Below are 19233 nucleotides of genomic sequence, written 5' to 3' on the forward strand. Positions count from 1 at the left end.
AAACCAAAAATACGATAAAAAGCATTTACAATCAAGAGTTCCATCTGTTGGAGTAATTCAATACTACAAACAAAACTCCTTTCTGTTTAGGGCAGGGTTCTTCTCCTTCTGACTTTCTGACTTAAAATTTGCAACCCAGATTAGTAAATCCAGCTGATACAGTTTTACTACTAATTTTGAAAGATTTTTAGTTCACGGAATTTAGTAAAAATTTAGTCTTAATATAATAATATAACTGAACCACTTCACAAAGCACGCAAAAAAGTCTGAAGATATATTTTCTATCAAAAATTTAAAGTGGTGTAGCCGAGTTTTACTGAAAATATTATTCCTTTAGAAAAACTTCTAATGTATGACGTGATATAAAGATAGGAATAATATATAAAGGTAATGTCTTCAGTTTAATTATAGAACGACTCAACACTGCATAGTTCTGGTTCGTCCTAAAATATATATTCGAAATGACTGTTGTTCTAGTCTGATTTAAGTAACGATTGTAAGTTTTTCAACTTAACCTATTAATAAAACTCGATTAATGTAATATATTTGCAGATTTATTGGTAATTAAATAATAAGTACAAAAGTAATCATGGAAGCTAATAATACACAAATTCCAAACCCTATTGTCTCTGAAAACAAAAGGAGAGAACAGAAGTATCGCAAAAAGGATCCCAGGTCTTGGTATAATATATCCAAGTCTATAGCAGAACTGAGTGAGGCTGAAAAACTAACTGTTCTTGAAAAGAAGTATATTGAATTATATAATGAGCATCGTAACTATGAAGTTGAGCATCAAGAAGTGATAGCAAAGTATCAGTTACTCTCAAAAGAAAAGGACCATATTTCAAACGAATTAGCTAAGAGCATTGACATCAGAACAAGATTAGAGAGTGTATGCCGAGAACTGCAAAAACAAAATAAAACCATTAAGGTATGTTTGGCTTTTGTTCCTCCCTCTCAGAATCATATATCTACCCTATATTAATTTGGATCTTTGGGCTCCACAGTTAACTATAAACTTTTAAAATCTTGTAATTCAATCTTCATATGATCTTTTCACTTTAATCTCCCTATTTTGCTTAAATTTTTTATGCCGAACAGAAGTTAGATGGTACCACTCTAATTGAGTCCACATTCCCACTGAATATGCTGAGCCAAGTATCTTCATTTGTATAATACATGCCCTTGAACTTTTGTCATGAACTAAGAATCCATTGAAACTATTATGCCTAGAAAATGTCTCTTCATTCAGTTCAAAAGGTAATTTGAAAAGCATATTGGAGCACTCTGAATAAATTTGATCGAGATTCCATGTACATACATATGTAGGATACTCGCTCTGTGCTGTTTGAAACAAGTTGCTGACAAAAGAATTGTTTTTTATTGAGATGTGAATGAATGGAAGAAAAAACCCATGGAATGGGTTACTTCTTGATGAAGTAAATTTGTACAAACAATTAAAAAGCAATAAGCTTCCAGTATTCATGAGTTATTTTCCAGTTTACATTTTCGAACCCTGGAAAACGGGCCCCTAACAGTGGTTTCTTGAGTTGGGGGATGTTTCAAATTTCAGATTTGAGTTGTTTAGTACAATATTTTTTCCTCTTTTCAGGAAGAGAATGCTTTGAAATTGAAACTTGAGGAGGATAGAAGAAAAGAAGTGACTTCTCAATTCCAAAGGACCTTAAATGACATAAATACGATGATGGATGAAAACCAGGTCACCAACATGAAATTGCAGGATGATAACTTAGATATGTCTGTTAAAATAGCTGAGCTATATCAACAATTTGAATCTCGAGAGAGCGCTCTAAAAAAACTCAATAAACAAATGGACCTAGAAAAGCAACTAGTGAAAGCTAATATCGCTAAAACAGAGTATGAATTCCAGGCAGAAAGGGAAATTTGGAAGAAGGAAATGCAGTTCCAACAGGCAGAACTGGCGAAGAGTAAAGCTGACTCTCAAGTACTAGAACAAACGATAAAAAAACTGGAGGAGCATCTGAATGTTTATAAAGAACAATACGAGAATTTCGAAGGAACACTCACAAAAAGTAATAAGATGTTCGCAGACTGCAAGGATGAAATGCTGAAAATGACAAGAAAAATCGCTAGTCTTGATAAAGATGCCCTAAACTGGAAAAAACGATTTGAAAATGCTGCACAAACGATTGTCCAGTTGACCAACGATAAGCATCAGCAGGAAATAGAGGTCATTAACACCCACAAAAAACTTCAGCAATTGCAAAAACTCTGCAGACAGCTACAACTTGACCGTGCTTCCTACTTGAAACTTCTCAAAGCAAATAAAATCGAGCCTGTGTCGGAAATAATTGAGCAAGAACCTGCAGATGTTCCAGAGAAATCGTCGAAAAAGGAGATTGAACTGAAGCATCTTCAAAGCGAGTTGAAGTTTATTCAGTCCCAGTTAAATTTAGTAGACAAAATTTCTAACTCTGAAAATACCCAAACTGCATCCCCTCTACCTGTAGATAAAGCTAATGAAACCAAACCTTAAGATGATTATATGATGTTTAAATATTGAGACTGTTTATACAAGCCTGTGTTAAATGTTTTTACCATTTCAGTTTCAGTTTTCTTGTGTTTCGTGTGAAGGCTTTCTCTGAGTATTTGAAATGTAATTTGACATCTTCGCAGAAAGATACATTTATGACATGAGTTTATTTTGAATATATTTTCGATTTATTCAGACAGAGAAAACTACTTTTATTTGTTCAATTTATGTTGTTTTCTCTTATTTCTGTTTGAGTTGATTTTTTTCTCAATGCTATTCACTAACAGTTGTAATTCTTGCCTGTGAACAGTTTGACCAGTATTTTTTTATACAATATATGTTTATATATTTTAAAGAAATGTCACATGAGTGTCCTTAAATACATGGTTAGTACTCGGTGTATTCTTCATAAATTCATTAAATGTTGAAAATATATTTATGCTTATCAATTCTGCTCCTTCTCCTCTCCATTTTGAAATGGAAAACGCATAATTTTAAAATCTTTATTTAGAGATCGAAGTGCCTATGTTTCTTGTGTCGTTTTTAATTAGCTTACCATTATATTCACTTTCGTGGCTTGTCTTTTTTTATCACTGAAGATGAAAATGAGTTTCATGTGGTTATTTTCAAATTGCCATCACAAAATGGTTTATCTTCAGTATCCTGAAGATTCAATTGATATAGCGAAACACTTGAAATGGTTAAATAACTCAATCTAGTGAAAATCAGGTAATTTCAATTATTAGTTAAAAGTAACTGATGTATGATTCGATTTTAATTGTTGCCTGTTGCACAAATAAAACTTTGACATTAACAGGAAAAAGTAAAAGGCTCTTGGTGAAAAATTAATCAATGTAATAAGTATAGAAGTTTCAATAACCCAATAATGAGTTAGCCTGCTGATTAAGATGATACTCATTATCGAAATTAATATAGGATCATAAGATCCATCGATTTAAATCAAAAAATGTTACGATCTAAATCGAGCTAGCTAGCCACCATCACTCAGAATAATACTTTCATCAAGGAAGAGTAGATGCGGACCATGGTTTCGATCTTGTTTCACCTCGTCAGAGCAACACAACTCACACCTCGACGAAAATGGGACGAACCGATGAATAAACATCATAACATCATAACAACAACATTATTTCAACACTAGATTTCTGATAAGTAGAAATAATTTAGTTTATGACATAATTTTCACTGAAATATTTATAAAACTGTTTAAATTGTTCACCAATACACAATAACAATTGCAGTTTCAAAGCTATACCTATCTCTTAGTAAAAATGGTTTTTTGATGCTCACGAAAGACGTATGTAAGAATTGTATGATCTACGAGTCCTTTATCAGGTTGGCTTGGTAATTCATTTTATCTTCTCTCTACATCCGCATGAATACTCTATTTGTATTAAATATTTCGAAGGTTGTGATTAAGTATGGGATGAAGTATGGAACCAAGTAAATTTTAAAACGAAAAGGATATATATGTTATTTTTCAAGCAAATGACTCACAAAACCCATCTGTTGACATATTTTTATGAAGTACTACTTTACTACCAGTCTTAGGACTGGGAACACCTTAATTGTTTTGAACAGGGACACCCTGTATATTTTCAAAGGTTTTGAAAGACCTTGTTATTTGAAATTTCAACAAACTAAGATTTACAACTCAAAGGAAATCCAGGAAAGACTCCAGACTAGAGTTTGAATGCTTAAATATTATAACGTTCAAACGCAATTAATATGGTTGAAAATTATCCAAAAAATGAAAGATTGCGAATCTCAAGAAGCTATTCATTAGACAAAACATAGATTTATATACTTATAGAGGGATCACCTCAGACTTATATACAACAATTTGGCACTAACCATTCGTTTTTTCAAATAATTTCCTCTCAATTTTTTATGTAAAATTCAGAATAAAGAGGTCTTTTGAAGACTGCAAAAATATACAGGGTATTTTAGTCATATCGTATACCTCTACTTGTCTGCAAAAGTTGTACCTAATCCTTTATTAGTCCTTTTCGTTTTCGAAATATTTACTTGGTTCTACTTTGGCACAACCCTCTATATATTTCCTATAATAATAATTAATCAATCCCTTGCTTGAGTATTTATATGTTTAAACATGCCTTACATCTATGTAATAGATATTCTCACATGTGAGTCTACAAATTCCCATTTTGCGAGGAACCTATATATAGTTAATTTTTCCAATCAATAAAAATAATACCTATAGGTTATAATAATAACAATATTCTTTATGTATATCTAATTTCTATAATAAGATCAAGTTGAAACACTATTTGATCAAGTATGGAGGAAAATAAACACATAATTACCTCATAAATAAAATCAGTTTGACTTGTAAGGGCGGATCTACTCCCAGCCAATTTCTTATACATACAAACAAACATACACCGCAGAAAAACATTTTTCGTAAAAATTAATAAACATTATGACTATGCACAAAATTCAAGAAGAATTATTGTACTAACCGTAAAATGCTTCACTAAAAAAGTAGGTATCATATTTGCTTTCACCACATATAAGTACATCTCGATAGATCTTAATTTTTTACCGGCATAACATCTGGCTTGGTTTTTTGGCATTCCTGAATGGTTCAATTATTATTTATCGACTGATATATATGATTTCAACATTTTGTACATTCAAGTTTGGAACATATATATTTCTATTCATACCTCTATATGGGCATTTCATCAGTTAGAAATTGAAAAAATACCATTTTAAAAGAACACTGTTTCATATTGTTAGTAGAAATACCCTATGTAGCACATTTCGATATTATTCTCATGTTTTCTCTCTCAGAAAATTGTTAGCGATAGGTGCTTTTTTCTAAATACCACTGACTACGAAATTACGCTGTTTCTATTCTATTCTACTGTTTCAGGATTACACTTAAACTTAAATTTTTCGATTTCCAACCACCATAAATAAATGAAAATTTAGCTTTGAATAAAAGACACGTCAGTTCACCCCTCTATACAGCAATCTCAAAAATCGAACAGGTAATAGGAACGAGTACTTAAAAAAAAACTTTATCTTAACTCAGGAAAAAATTCTTGTTTCTGTTTATTCGTTTTTGAATTCTACCTGTAACGGCATATTGCACAAAATCTTTGATTGCCATTGAAACTTTTCGAATTGAAATCTGTCCTATACCTCTATACCATACCCTATACCTATATTTATTAAAATATAAAGTAACAATGGTACTTTGAATGCTCTTAACTCCCAACTGAAATATCGATTAAAAACAAATCGAGATATGTATATGGATATGTCTTCCAAACATTTGCTTGAATGAACAGATTTCAAAATTTATAATCTGGCAATTATTACTTGGGAAAGCACACAACTTGCGTTGTATTGCTGAAATGAGGATAACAGTTGCTGTCTGCTCTGGTGCTGTACCTGAAAGGACATGGTGAAGACTCTACCATATAGATAAGGTACCTAGTGAAATGGTTTGTAGGACATCACTAACATAACACGTAGCTATAATAGACAAAGAGTAACTCTTAGCTATAGGCCCCAACAGCTTACTCAAGATCAGGTCGTGGAGATTCACTTTGGCGTCTTTATCTTTTAGAACCATATCATATGATCTAGGCATAGTCGCATATATATGCCACTCTGATTCCCTCAAATATGCTGCAGTTTTCTACAAACATGAGTTTCAATCTTTACGATATTGGTGGAGGCTAAGAAATCAGTCCTAATAAGACCCTATGCGATATGGTGTAGGCATTGCAACATCGAGTTCTCCAAAATCCATCTACGAATCTCGGTCTAAAACTCAGATCACTAATCAAGAGTTGAATTGAAACTCCAATTTGATGATCTTCATCTCATAAGCAATGAAACTTCTATATATGAAATGTCAGTTCAAAAAATACAAAACTCTTGAAACTTCACTAAAATTATATAGGCATCATAATGTAATGTGAATCTGGCAATTTTTATGGCTTCACGAGGAGGAAAAATCAGAGCATTCACAACCTTCAATAACCATAAAACATCAAAAATGCACTATAAAACCACATATTATCAGTAATCATTTCTTTGATTGAGAAAAGTTTTTATATGCTGGCCATAAAGTTCAGATCGTGATGGCCTAAATTTTGCTCATAAATTATTTTCTGGGGTGCTTCTGTTTTCCATGTTCACAGTCGAAGATTTGTATGTGAAATATTCGAATTATACTTGAAATCTTTTCGAAGTCATTGATGAGTATAAATTTTCATGTTGAAAATTTAATTTTTCGGTAACTTTCGGTTTATTTTTTCTCTTCATACCTCTTAGTTTCTCCTTCTCATCTGATGACATGATACTACTATTTCTATAATGGGATGTCTGATCAGACAATTCAGAATTCTCAGTAATTATCTTTTCGGTTATTCTCTTATTATATAGGTTGTTAATACATAATTAACACTCCGTTTCCTGGGAAGAGTGGAGCAAAAACTACAGCTCATTTTGTTCGTTCTACTTCTACACGAAAAATTCAACGGATTCAAATCAGGAGTGAGGGCTGACCATTTAATCTGAACTCGCCATTCTATTCAGTCTTGTAAAATAAACATTTACTGCCTCGACTTACTATCTTGTTGGAAAGGCAATTTTTCTTGGTCATTTTCCCAGACCACTGTTAGAAAATGATTAGTTATCTCTTCCAATAATACAAAAACCATTTCCACAATTTTCCATTTAGGAAAATTCCCGAAGAAATTTTTCCCTGAGCATCCATTGTTTTGCACCAAAAATAACATTATTACAAAAGTTTTCCTCAAAACGAATTATTACATTTTTGCTACAAGATAATACAGATTTGTAAGTACATAGAAGGTACCTATCTTGTCCCTTGGATATAGTATAGGGACATTGCATCAGCACTTATACAATGGTGAGGACATCCCATTTCTTTTCGAGGATGACTTCCTTCGAATAGAATAATTTCTATCGACAGCCCATAGACTTTCTGAGTCTGACAAGAGGAAAATTTCAGAAGTGCTTTGAGACTACCCAAGAAATGTACATGGTGTCCCACAAAAATACCCCTGAATAGTGAATTTCAGAGATTATTGAGCAATGTGTTTGGCCGATTTTATATATATTATTCTAATAATTTATTATTATCAAAGTGGTAAATCCCGGGTACCTATGTACATTCCAAAAATGTTTTACAAGCAAAGAAGTGGGCAAATCCCTGGGATATCCTATTGAGATTACAATCCAGATCTGTAATGAAAATTTTATCGATTCATTTGGACTTGAAAATTCATTGGATATCTGATAGGTATCCAGTGGACTCCTTCATTTGAGTTGTTTTTGACGGTGATATCCATTTTGTATCCATCAAGGTGGCGGATTTCTATATACATATACTGGATACTCTCATCGTTCTTAAGAAAATGATGAAATTCGCAACTAATATTATGTATTTTATTTTTGAAAATTCAAGTTAAATTTATGAATTCTTGTTCACTTGAAATATTGATTGTTTTAATCAATGTTAGGTCGATACTACCTACATTTTTTCCTGATATAACTCGATGCTCATGGACATTCAATAAGCTGGAAATGGTCATTAACGGATTTTCTTGGAAATTCCTCAGACGTTTGATTTGTGGAGTTTCAATGTACGAGTATTTTCATTACCTATTTCATTTAATGGATGTCCATTGGAAATTGGTGATGTCAATTGGAAATTAGTGATGTCCATTGGAAATTGGTGATGTCCATTGAAAATCATGGAGATCCGTTGGAAATATGGATGTCCATTGAAAATCTTGGATCTCCATTGGGAGTCATGGAGGTCCGGTGAAAATTATGGATGTCCATTGGAAATGATGGATGTCCATTGGAAATGCTGGATGTCCATTAGAAATCATGGAGGTCCGTTTGAAATCATGGATATCCATTTGAAATAATGGATGTCCAATGGAAATCATGGATGTCAATTGGTAGTTATGGAAGTCCGGTGAAAATCATGGATCTTCATTGGAAGTCTTGGAGATCCGGTGTAAATAATGAATGGCCATTGGAGACCATAGAGGTCCGGTGGAAATCATAGTTGTCCATTGGAAGTCATGGAGGTCCGGTGGAAATGATGGATGTTCATTGGAAATCATGGATATCCATTTGAAATAATGGATATCCATGGATATCCATTTGAAATAATGGATATCCATTTGACATCATGGATATCCATTTGAAATAATGGATGTCCAATGGAAATCTTGGATGTCCATTGGAAATCATTGATGCCCATTGGAAATCATTGATGTCCATTTTGAAAATCATGGAGGTCCATTGGAAATTATGGATGTCCATTGAAAATCATTGATCTCCATTTTGGAAGTCATGGATGGCCATTGGAAATTATGGATGTCCATTGGAAATCATGGATGTTCATTGGAAATCATGAGTGTCCATTGAAAGTGATGGATGTCTATTGGAAATATGTATGAAAATGCAGTGCATCCAATGATGCTGACTGAAGTTTAATCGTTAAGATCATCTAGTACAACTTTGCAAGACATAACTAGTATTTTTATTTCTAAAAACAGTAACAGAAATCTTTGGAGAGCTATTTACAAAATTTCAATTCAATAGTTTTTCATTGGTTTTTGGCAAATATTCCAAACAACACACATTGGATCTTTGATTTCCAGTGGAAGTACTGGAGATCTATTAGTTGGATCTTATTCCAGTGTGGAAGTATATCCAATGGTTCATCCAATTGATGTCCATTGGAAATCTACTGGAAAATGTGATACATCCAATTGATGAAAACTGTTTCTGGAATTGAAAATTGATTTCCAAAACAGGGAGGTTATTGAGATTGGTATATATGTGTGTTAAGAGGATGATAAATTAGGTCATTCATGTAGCGATCATGTTTATGGAAAAACTCATGGAAAGCGGGAAATTCCGGTTGATGAAAAGTTCGTACAGCTGAGCTGAGTGCGTCCCAGATGGGTGCAGGGGGTAATTATCAATTCGAATGGCCCAAATCCATAAACCTTGTAATGTATAGAATCGTTAATCCATCTCGTTACAGGCCTGTATATCGAACTCTCCCTGTCCCTTTGAAAATCTAGAACGCAGCGACACATGCGTGTTTTCCCGGATCTTTGGCGTCACAGGTTCGGCGAAATTCGGGCTAGATCGCAAGTCGAGGTTTCCACTACGAAGTGATACAACACAACGATCGGAAAAGAACGGTTTCATGAAAGTGGACTGGCTGTTGGCCTAGTGGAAATTCATCTGGTGTATGTGTATGACATAATAACGTGTTGTGATCTGATGGGGGAATTTAGTTTAAGTGGAAATACGAATACTGGATTAAGTGCAATTGATATATCTGTGAACGTCGTAAAGAACACAACAAACCCCATATTATTTTTCACCACACCTTCCACCACTAGCGGGACAGATCGCATACTTCAAGCAACCCCTTCTAGACCTGCGATGCAAGATGAGCTCGCTGATAAGACAATTATCAGCGGGTCTAGTAACGAAGAATCTTCTAATGTGGGGGCGGCTGCTGAGAAGGCCACCAAGGAGGACTGCGGAAGTCTTTCGGACAAACTGAGCGAACAGGTGCCCAAAAGTGTACCAAATCTTTTCCACCACACGGAACCCACAACACCTTGGTCAACAGCTATAGACGAGATTTATTGTGTGAATGGTGGATTAGCTTTCCAAAGTTTCTCTGGGCAGCAGCAGTTATTCGGAAATCAAAATCAGGGCCAAGCACGAAGAGCTATAACAGCCAGTCATAACTTCTCCCACAATATGGGTCGACAACAGTCAGCTAATCCAATGTACAAGGGTTTTAACTCTTGGGGTGCAAGCCCTGGTCAAAACTGGTCCACTTGCTCCTCTATCTGGAGTAGAGGTCGAAGTGTACCAAATTTAACCCCACTTCAACAGATGAGCGTAGCAGGAAGAAAACCTAGTCCTACATTTAACCATCAACAGGTTATTTCTCCGGTCAAATTTAGACGTAGTACCTCATATCCTGGAAAGGGACCTTTTCCCCAACCGCCAACGTTTGAGATAACCAATATGGATGAGGCCTTACCTTATCAGGTAACGTGTGGTCCCATCTTTGAACTGCAATCCTTTTTCTGCTATAGTGTGCTACCATTGTGCAAAGAATTTGCAGTTCATGGTTTCATTTCGCTGCTTGCTGTTTCATTTGTTTATTCTGCCATATTCATGTTTTTGTTTTCGTTGTGTTCAATAAAGCATTCGCATTCTAGTTTTTTTTGTTCATTCAGTTAACGAACTACCTTATTTTTTAATTGCAATATTTGTGGTACTTGTAGATTGGCCAGTTTTGTTGTAGTCGTGTGTTTTTTCTGCATGTTCACCAGAAGAAAGCCAAAATTTTATATCATGGTCTCGATCTAACCTCATCAGTTCAATATACGGAGCCTTCACCTGAGCACGCTGAGAAGTCAATACCAGGTTTAATCTTTAGAAAGTTATCGAATATTAGAAACCACAAGGTGGGGTTTTCACCCCATTCCTTACAGGTACGAACTGGTCGATTTGAGATTCTGCACGTTCACATAGATCACCTTGAATGCTGACGTAATTAGGAAAGATTCAAGTGCGTTCCTGAGTTTTTTTAAGTGAAGATCCGAGGTGTGACAAAATTGGATGCTGCGACAGCGTCCTGAGATAACCTAGTGTGTTCTTTTCATCAGCTGTAGCGCGCGCTTATTCTATATTTAGGGTCATTGAACCCTGCCATTACTGGGAAGTTTTCGGTCCAGGTCTGCCCAAAAATAGATCACGCGACATTTCTTTAGGAAAATATTGGCCATTTTTGGATGTTCCTGTTGGCGGTAGCTGTATAAAAAAACTCACAAATGTTTCTATACAGATAGAACGGAAACTTCGTGTGACTTCGAAATAGTTGGAATAAGGGGTTGTTTTCTAGTAGTTCACGAAACTCATTGCATTCTTTAAGAAATTGTTCGGATGGTCGTGAATATAAATAACGTGTGCTTTCCGAAAAGTTATCGCAATGCGTTGGTAACAAGGTTATAGGATAGTTAGTTGATACAGCGTTTGATAACTGTACACATTCGAAATGAAACACAGAATGTTTCTGAATTGGGGGTAAAAACAAAAATACGGCCAACGTTTCGTTTGGAGGGTCTAGCTTAGGTGATTTGATAAGAATGAGGAAAAAAATTCTTGAATTTCTAGACACCTAGGCAGTCTATGATGCGTTTCCAAATACTCTGACAGAAACTTTTTTTTTCTTTTTTTTTGCGCTCAATAACTTCCGCAAATGTGCGTCAGGAAGTTTTAAAGATATACGCAAACATGTGGTTTTTATACTGAATGGATGCCCAGCAAAAAAATGGAAAATATTCTGGACAGCTGGAAAAAGCCTTCGTATTCACCTGACATGAATCCTCTATATTTTGCTCTGATTCAATCTGAAACATAGTCAACCTGTTCAAAAAACTATTGTAAACTCTAGAGGATGCGCACATCTAATGAATTTTTCTCAAGAAGTTAGTGGGTTTGCATTTTGGCTTCAGACGAAAAATTTGTTCATAACTTGTTAACTGAAAAAATAATCTCAACTGAACTCGTAATTCAAAATTAGGGAAATTTTAGGGTTAGAGCGATTATTTCAGCAAAGTCCAAGAATTAATTTGACATTCATTTTTTGCCTCGTTTAAGAAACTATTCAGCAAAGTTTAAATTTTTCTGGAAACTGGACTAAACAGGCCATTTTTGATAATCACTTGCCTAAATAACGTAACATTGGATGGAATGCAGACAACGAGAGAGTCATTCACATCAGTCGCACAAAATGAAGAAAATGATGAGCTTGTAGTTCTACAAACTAGAAAATCATCACTGAGTATGAAATTCCCATTTATTTAAATGGCTGTAATTTGAAAACTTTATATTTCATGTTTATTTATGTTAAATGAACATTATTATTATATGTCAACCCCAAAACATTAGGAACATGGTCCTGTATAGCACACTCTAATTTGTCAAGAACAGTCAAAGTATTTATTCTTTGTAGAGACTAAGCGGTTTTTGCACGAAGAGACTGAAAATTCTAAAACCAGAGGAGTTGTTCTATCAGGGTACATGTCGGTTTTCCATTTCAACTGGAAAATTGGAGAAAAAGAGCATTGTGTACATCAAAGGCGGAATTGCATACATTGAATATGTTTGGAGGAATTCTGGAGGAATCCTTTCTTTCGGGCTTCTCCCAAGAAGCCAATCAATGATCATCAAATCAAAACGTTAAAACTGTTCGAACCAAACATCAAAACACTCATATTTTGCTTGTTGTAGCTGAATCGCCAATCAGATAATTCTTGACTATCGATTTTCACATGTTCAAATAAAACTAGACACTGTAATAGTATTGTCCGCCGATAAATTGATCTGCAGAATAATTTGTTATGCCAAGTGGAACACACAGAGTTAAAAAACTTTAATTTCCTAATCAATCATAGTGTTAGTTTGCACTGCTTTATTCATCACACATAATGATGTGTTAACTGTGTGTTATATGGATGTGAAGTCAGCTATTTCGTGCGCCATTATTTTTTATTGCTTGCCCAGCTTCTTGATAGTGTTCCTCCCGAAAGAATGTTGAGAGGATAACATAAGTTACTACCCTGGAATAATGAAGCCACGTCTGAAATTTGCATAAAAAAATAGAACACTAAAATCTTATGGTACTTTCGAGACAGTGGTTAATATGATGGAATAATCTGAAGGGGAGATGAAGGTGGTTAGAAAATAGCACATCCTCTCGACCCTTATATAACGTAAAATGATAAAGGTCGTAAAGGTAATTTACAATTTCCAGATCATGATTTTATTAATCAGAAACAAACGCATAATTCTGCAGAAATAATATGTGAGACGATTTTTCTGTTCCTCAATAATTATTCAATTGAAATATGTATATATCCAAAAACAAGCGACTTTTTTTTAGTCGACTCATGAGATAAACAAGTTTCCCCAAAGATAAATGTTTCAAAATTATATGGTTTGCCCAATTTCTATCGAGTGTTCAATTAAGTTATAGATATGTACGGTTCTATTCGTGTTATCACAAGTTGCTATAAATAATAGGTAATTGCAAAAAATACGCACTTACTGAAAAATAACGATGTTTTTCGTCATTCACTATTTGAGCCCACTTCTTATCTTGTCCAATTTTGACACTTTGAGAGACATTTTTGAGTCACTGAGTGAATCTTATTTTATTTTATTTATTGTATAAACTCATCCTAATATCATGTCCATTACAAGCTATAATATGTATTTACGTTTTTTGTACATTAAAATACTCTAATTCGTGATAACTATGAATAACTAAGGCCCAAACTTTTAAATTAAAACTCAGTCAAAAACACGAAGAATTATGAGCGGCACTAAATTTATTCTTGCATTGTTTGTCGATTATTTAACATGAATGAAGAAGATATCATCATTCATTTTTTTGCATAATTCCCAGGGAATGAAAAACGACCGAAAAACTCAAGGTCTGTATACATAATAAGTTTGTGGTGGCTGTACCTCAATTTAAGATATAATTTCACGAATTTCGTGAATTCCATAATTCCCTGAAATATACAGGGGTTTTTAAATGATGCGGATAAAGGGTGATTTTTCAGCCAAAATGAAGGGGGATATTTTATGTAACTTTCGTTCAAAACCCCTTTCCCTCAAGTTACAGCCCTTTGAAGTTATGGCAAAATAATCGACTTCATTTAATGAGGTGGTTTGTTTATTATTATTTATTACAATTATTTTCAATTTCCTATTGTGATAGGAAAAAAAACTAAACTAAAGACTGTGCGTCTTCTGAAACTTTTTATTAGGGTTTTCACTCCCAGTTTCTGAAACAAAATCAATTAAAAATTGAAATAATTGATTTGTTCCTACGCAAATTCTTGCATTTATTTGTCAGGAGCAAATCAGATAAAAAAATTGTTGCCTGACAATGAACGAAAAGTGGAACTTTAAAATAATAACTTCGTAACGTTTCGGAGTCTATATCAGACTCCTTCATCAGACGAATTCTCAAAAAGTAGCCTGCTTGGCTTTTTGAAGTATTGTACCTCACAAACTGTGATTCTATGTGGAAAGATTCAGAGTATTATTTTATTTTTTGTGATCAAAAGAATAATTCTATAAAAGAAGTCAAGATATGGAAAAGTTCCGGCTTAAATTCCTTTTCTGAATATCAATATGCAGGCACATTGAAAGTTCTGATTCTGATGAGGGGTTGCTTCTTCCACCCTCTTGTAAGGACAGATCTTCGTTGAAAAAACCATAGAAAATGGTGATTTTGCCAGCACTATTTATTTTTTATTTTTTTTGCTTCTAAATACTCATTTCGCGGAAATATCGAATATAGAATGGCTTATTTCGTCCCAAATTCTTGGGTCTTGGAGGGCAAGGGGCTTCAAACAAAAAGTTATTTGAAGTAGCCCTTGATTTTGCCTAAAAAAATCAACCTTTAAAATTTTTGGTATCAATTTGGAAATGAGTTCATTATTTTGAATCTAACATATAAAATAAAAATCAACTAAAATAACTAAGTTCATAACTGAAAGTTATTCAAATAATTAAATTTTAAGATATCGACTGAATCAGTTTGAAAAAGCAACAGAGCACTGAAAAAATATCAAAACTGCCTACCAGAAATTCCATTCACCAAATGATCGAATTGATTACATCTATTTCCATGAATTTTTATATACAGAGAGGGCCTTTGAGAACGAAACAGCGGCTCTGTAAGTAGGCAGCATCGAATTATGTATATAATTGTATATAAAAGCGCTCGGCACTTCGAATTTTGATTCCAGGGGGACAACTTCTAAGATGAAATTCGAAACCGTATTACTTCAACCCTAAGTGTTACGACCACAACCCCTATATTTTGAATAGGAAAGATGGGGTAAGATATACCTCGTTCGAAAGGCCTTTCAATTCAGCATATTTAATTTTTTTCATTCAATCCATTCGTTTTCGAAATATTCACATTTAAATTTTAAACAAGGTTGGTTTTCTTTCTATATAAATCGAATTTTCACTAATTTATTCTGTTCGATGATAAATCTGATGTACGGTTCCCGCACTGGTTATTTTTGAAAAAAAACCAAAACTATTTCAGTTTTCTGCCAAAGAACAAACTATTTTTACCTTAATTGTTAATAAGTTATATTTTATTTTCTGATGTATGACAGTTAACGATTATCGTCAAAACCATAGAATGAATAAGTGAAAATTTGATTGATTCATACAGTACGTTGAACGAAATAACCAATTATGGTTCAAATTTGAATATCTCAAAAACGAATGGATTGAATGAAAAAAATTTAATATGCAAAACTCGGAATAGAAAGACCTTTCAAATGAGGTATCCCCCATCCCCATCTTCCCCATACAAAATATAGGGGTTGGGGTTGTTACACTAAGGGTTGAAGAGAAACGGTTTTCAATTTGATCTTAGAAGATGTCCCCGTAGAAGGAGAAATCGACGTGTCTGAGCGTTTTTATATAAATCGCCAAGGCCGACCTACAGAGCTCCTATTTCATTTTCAATGGTCCACTCAGTATGTATTTACAACTTTTTTCCTGCAATTTTGACGTAATCCTCCACATGTTGAATGAATACCCGAAACTGGTAACGTGGAAATACTTCATTTACATAAAAAAAATTGTTTCCATATTGGAAAATCATTCAAATGACATAAGGCCCACCCTGTTTCTTGATTTTTATTTCCTCCCCTAGAAAATATTTTACTGTACGAGAAATTTTCCACAATTTTGCTAATCTTTCGATGAACCAATATTCTGATTACAATATTACGTCGAAAATTCCCTAAAAAAATTTTCCAGTATTGACTGTAATTCAATTTTGTATTTAGAATTTCCACTGTGATATAAAACTGCAATTCTAGAATTAAAAAAAAAATATGTATAGACCAATTCGTGCCATGTTCTTTTGAATAGACACATGTTCTCTTTACAACTGTATAGAATTGAGTGGTCCGAAGTTGCTCTACAATTTCAAGATCCCAGGGGGGGACATGGCCCCCTTGCCCCCTTCCATCTCACGGGTGTCCCTGACTATTTTCGAGTTTCATTACCGTTAAGCTAACTAGACCTAGACGCCTCTGCAATGTGCAGTGGCAATGACGTCACCCCACGAATAAAAGTATACCTACTCTAGGAAAAGTTTGCTGCAATATGGATTATTTTCGTCCTGAATTAGGTACGGGAATCATGCTATGATTGGATTCTGACAAACACGATTTATTTCGAATTGATTATATCCGTGCTGCGCGGATGGAAATTGGTTCACCAGTTTCTGAAAGACAATTTTCATATAAATGAGTATATGCTGGCATTTCCGAGAAAACTCATTTCATCGCTTGTTGTTTTGAATTCCCGAAATACCGAAATTTCCAGGTACATAAATTCAGCCAAAGCAACAGTTTTTATCAGGTTTTTTGCTGTCTATTTCCATAAAAGAAAAAAACAAAGTATGGAGTAAAAACAGGGGGTAGATAAACATATTTATAATGATCGCTGGTATGATTAACAGATCATAAATTGTTTCTCACAATAAATATTTCGGTTCATCATTTCCATCAATGAACCTTTTAAATCGAAGACAGCAAAAATATAAATTGAAGTGGCCAATACTGGATGAAAATCCTCAATTGAACTAGAAAAACTTAATTACACTATTTTCACTTTCATATGTTATTTAACCACGACACGTGTTTCGCTAGTACAGAAGCATCTTCAGGTGGGTGAAGGTAAACTGTTTACCTTAGTTAGTGAAAATTATGTAATTCAGTTTCTATAGCAACAAATATAAACAATTCTGTTGAAAATTTCACAGTAAAAAAAATTCCCTCATCTACGACACATGTAACTCTATGGTAGAATTTGTTAGGTATTTTGGATAATTTTCTCCAATAATTTGAAAATATTGAAATAACTCAATGAATCGAACAATAATAATAGTTTTTTTGAAAACTCAAAGAAAATCAGGGAATTATATATTTCATTTGATTTTATTTCAAGGGGTTCTAATTTTAAAATTATCACTATCTTTTCCAGCGCAGTTGAATTAAATTCAACCCTTAATAAGCTATTGTAATAGCGACACATGTAGTGGTTAATCAACTCATTTCCTTGAAAATAATGTGAGATTGTTTGTAAGCTTAGTTCTTCTGCTCATTACTCCGCCAAATAATCATTGATTTTGCACTTTTTGTGAGGTTAGAAGTTTGCTATTCCACATTTAACCCCGTCTATCGCTGTATTATTTGCCTTAATTTGTGAAAAAAGAGCGCTTATCGGATTGGGTATTAGGACATTATGCTGCATATTCCTGTAATTATACGACGAATGTATTCGATAGTACTGATAGTAGCAATCAGCAGAATTATTCGTTATAAGGATCGCTAATGAAGCAATACTATCAATTGAACTATTCAGAGTATTTCGGAATTTTTCCCCTAGGATTTTAGGACAACATTTGTATATTCGAACATATTGGAAAAATGATGAAAAACCATTTCATAACTAATCAGTTATCGTTAATTGGTCAATTCGCAAGGTAGGTTAAAGAATCGATTCAACACTTAAATTAATTATATATTAAATCTCTCAGGCAATACCCACTTTTTCAATTGACTCTTAGGAATTAATTTTTTTATTTTTCTCATTTTATTCACTATATGCATGTTTGCAGTATGTTAACAATATCATCGTATCCCAAGAAAAAACTATTTGAGGCTATCATAATTTTTCATTCTTTCGATGTTATATAGTTCATTTAAATTCGATATTTTATTATTAGGAGGACGAATGAATTATTTAGGGTGCAAAAATAGAGTTTATTCTTCTAGAGATATTCTATTTCTAGAGGTATTCATTTGAATGTTGTTTTGACAAGCGAAATTGGGAATAATGCTGCAGATTTCAGTTGCCTTTTGGATGGTAATGCTTAAAAATGAACGCAAATCGACATATTCAATTCAAGTCACTAGACTCAAAGGATAAGTGAACATTTCATGAATATGTTAATTATGGAGACTACTGATAATCTTGACTAGAGCTTTGTTGACAGAAAAAAATGAATCAACATATGAATGGAAAAGATTACGAATCTGCAATATGAAATGTTTTTGCGCGTTTCATGAAAATTTTTTATGTCGCAAAAGAAAAGAATTCCCAAATGATTGGGTATTTTTGTTATTCAAATCGGCAAAAAGGTAAAAAAAACTGAAGCTCATGTGTTTATTTATATTCTTTTGAAATAGAGTGATACAAACTTTTCCAATCCAAAAACAATGAAGCGGGTGTAAATAAATGGCAAGAAGAGACATATCCTAAAACCTGTTCCTCGTTTTAGGTCTCAACGTGAGAAAAGGGAAAATGTCAACGTATCTTCGTGTGATACATGGAAACAGAGATAAAAACCTCAGAAAAAACTCTCTGTCTGCGCCTATAAGTGTAATGATAATGAATTTGTATAAAGAATAAGCTGAATTTATTTTATTGAAGGACATCTTCTTCATAGGACGAAAAACTTCTTCCCCCCTTCTTGTTGAAATTTTTAACCAATCCCAAAAAAAAACTTTTTCTGA

General features: G+C 33.7%; 2 protein-coding genes across 3 annotated transcripts in view; both read left to right on the top strand.

Moving 5' to 3' along the window:
- Positions 1 to 129: 129 nt before the first annotated feature.
- Positions 130 to 2950, top strand: LOC123321752 (alpha-taxilin). Of its 2 annotated transcripts, none has more exons than XM_044909489.1 (3): positions 130 to 387; positions 553 to 931; positions 1613 to 2950. In XM_044909489.1, exons 2-3 carry the CDS (start codon positions 590 to 592, stop codon positions 2516 to 2518), a joined length of 1248 nt encoding a protein of 415 aa, XP_044765424.1. In that variant the 5' UTR covers positions 130 to 387; positions 553 to 589; the 3' UTR covers positions 2519 to 2950. The 2 variants fall into 2 exon arrangements, with proteins under 2 accessions (XP_044765424.1, XP_044765423.1); XM_044909488.1 differs by having other exon boundaries at positions 131 to 496.
- Positions 2951 to 9731: 6781 nt separating this feature from the next.
- Positions 9732 to 19233, top strand: part of LOC123322436 (cytoplasmic polyadenylation element-binding protein 2) — a 70272-nt gene continuing 60770 nt past the window's right edge. Inside the window, exon 1 of the mRNA XM_044910397.1 lies at positions 9732 to 10645. Coding sequence (XP_044766332.1) covers positions 9857 to 10645 — 789 coding nt within the window. The 5' untranslated portion in view covers positions 9732 to 9856. The remainder of the gene's footprint in view (positions 10646 to 19233) is intronic.

Source organism: Coccinella septempunctata, chromosome X (assembly GCF_907165205.1).
Source record: "Coccinella septempunctata chromosome X, icCocSept1.1, whole genome shotgun sequence".
NCBI lineage: Eukaryota > Metazoa > Arthropoda > Insecta > Coleoptera > Coccinellidae > Coccinella > Coccinella septempunctata.

What these genes read in the sequence shown, in the direction of transcription:
- LOC123321752 (XM_044909489.1), top strand. Translation starts at nt 590, where the DNA reads ATGGAAGCTAATAATACACAAATTCCAAACCCTATTGTCTCTGAAAAC. An exon ending in AACAAAATAAAACCATTAAG is followed by an intron (nt 932 to 1,612) that starts GTATGTTTGGCT and finishes TCCTCTTTTCAG; the next exon opens with GAAGAGAATGCTTTGAAATT.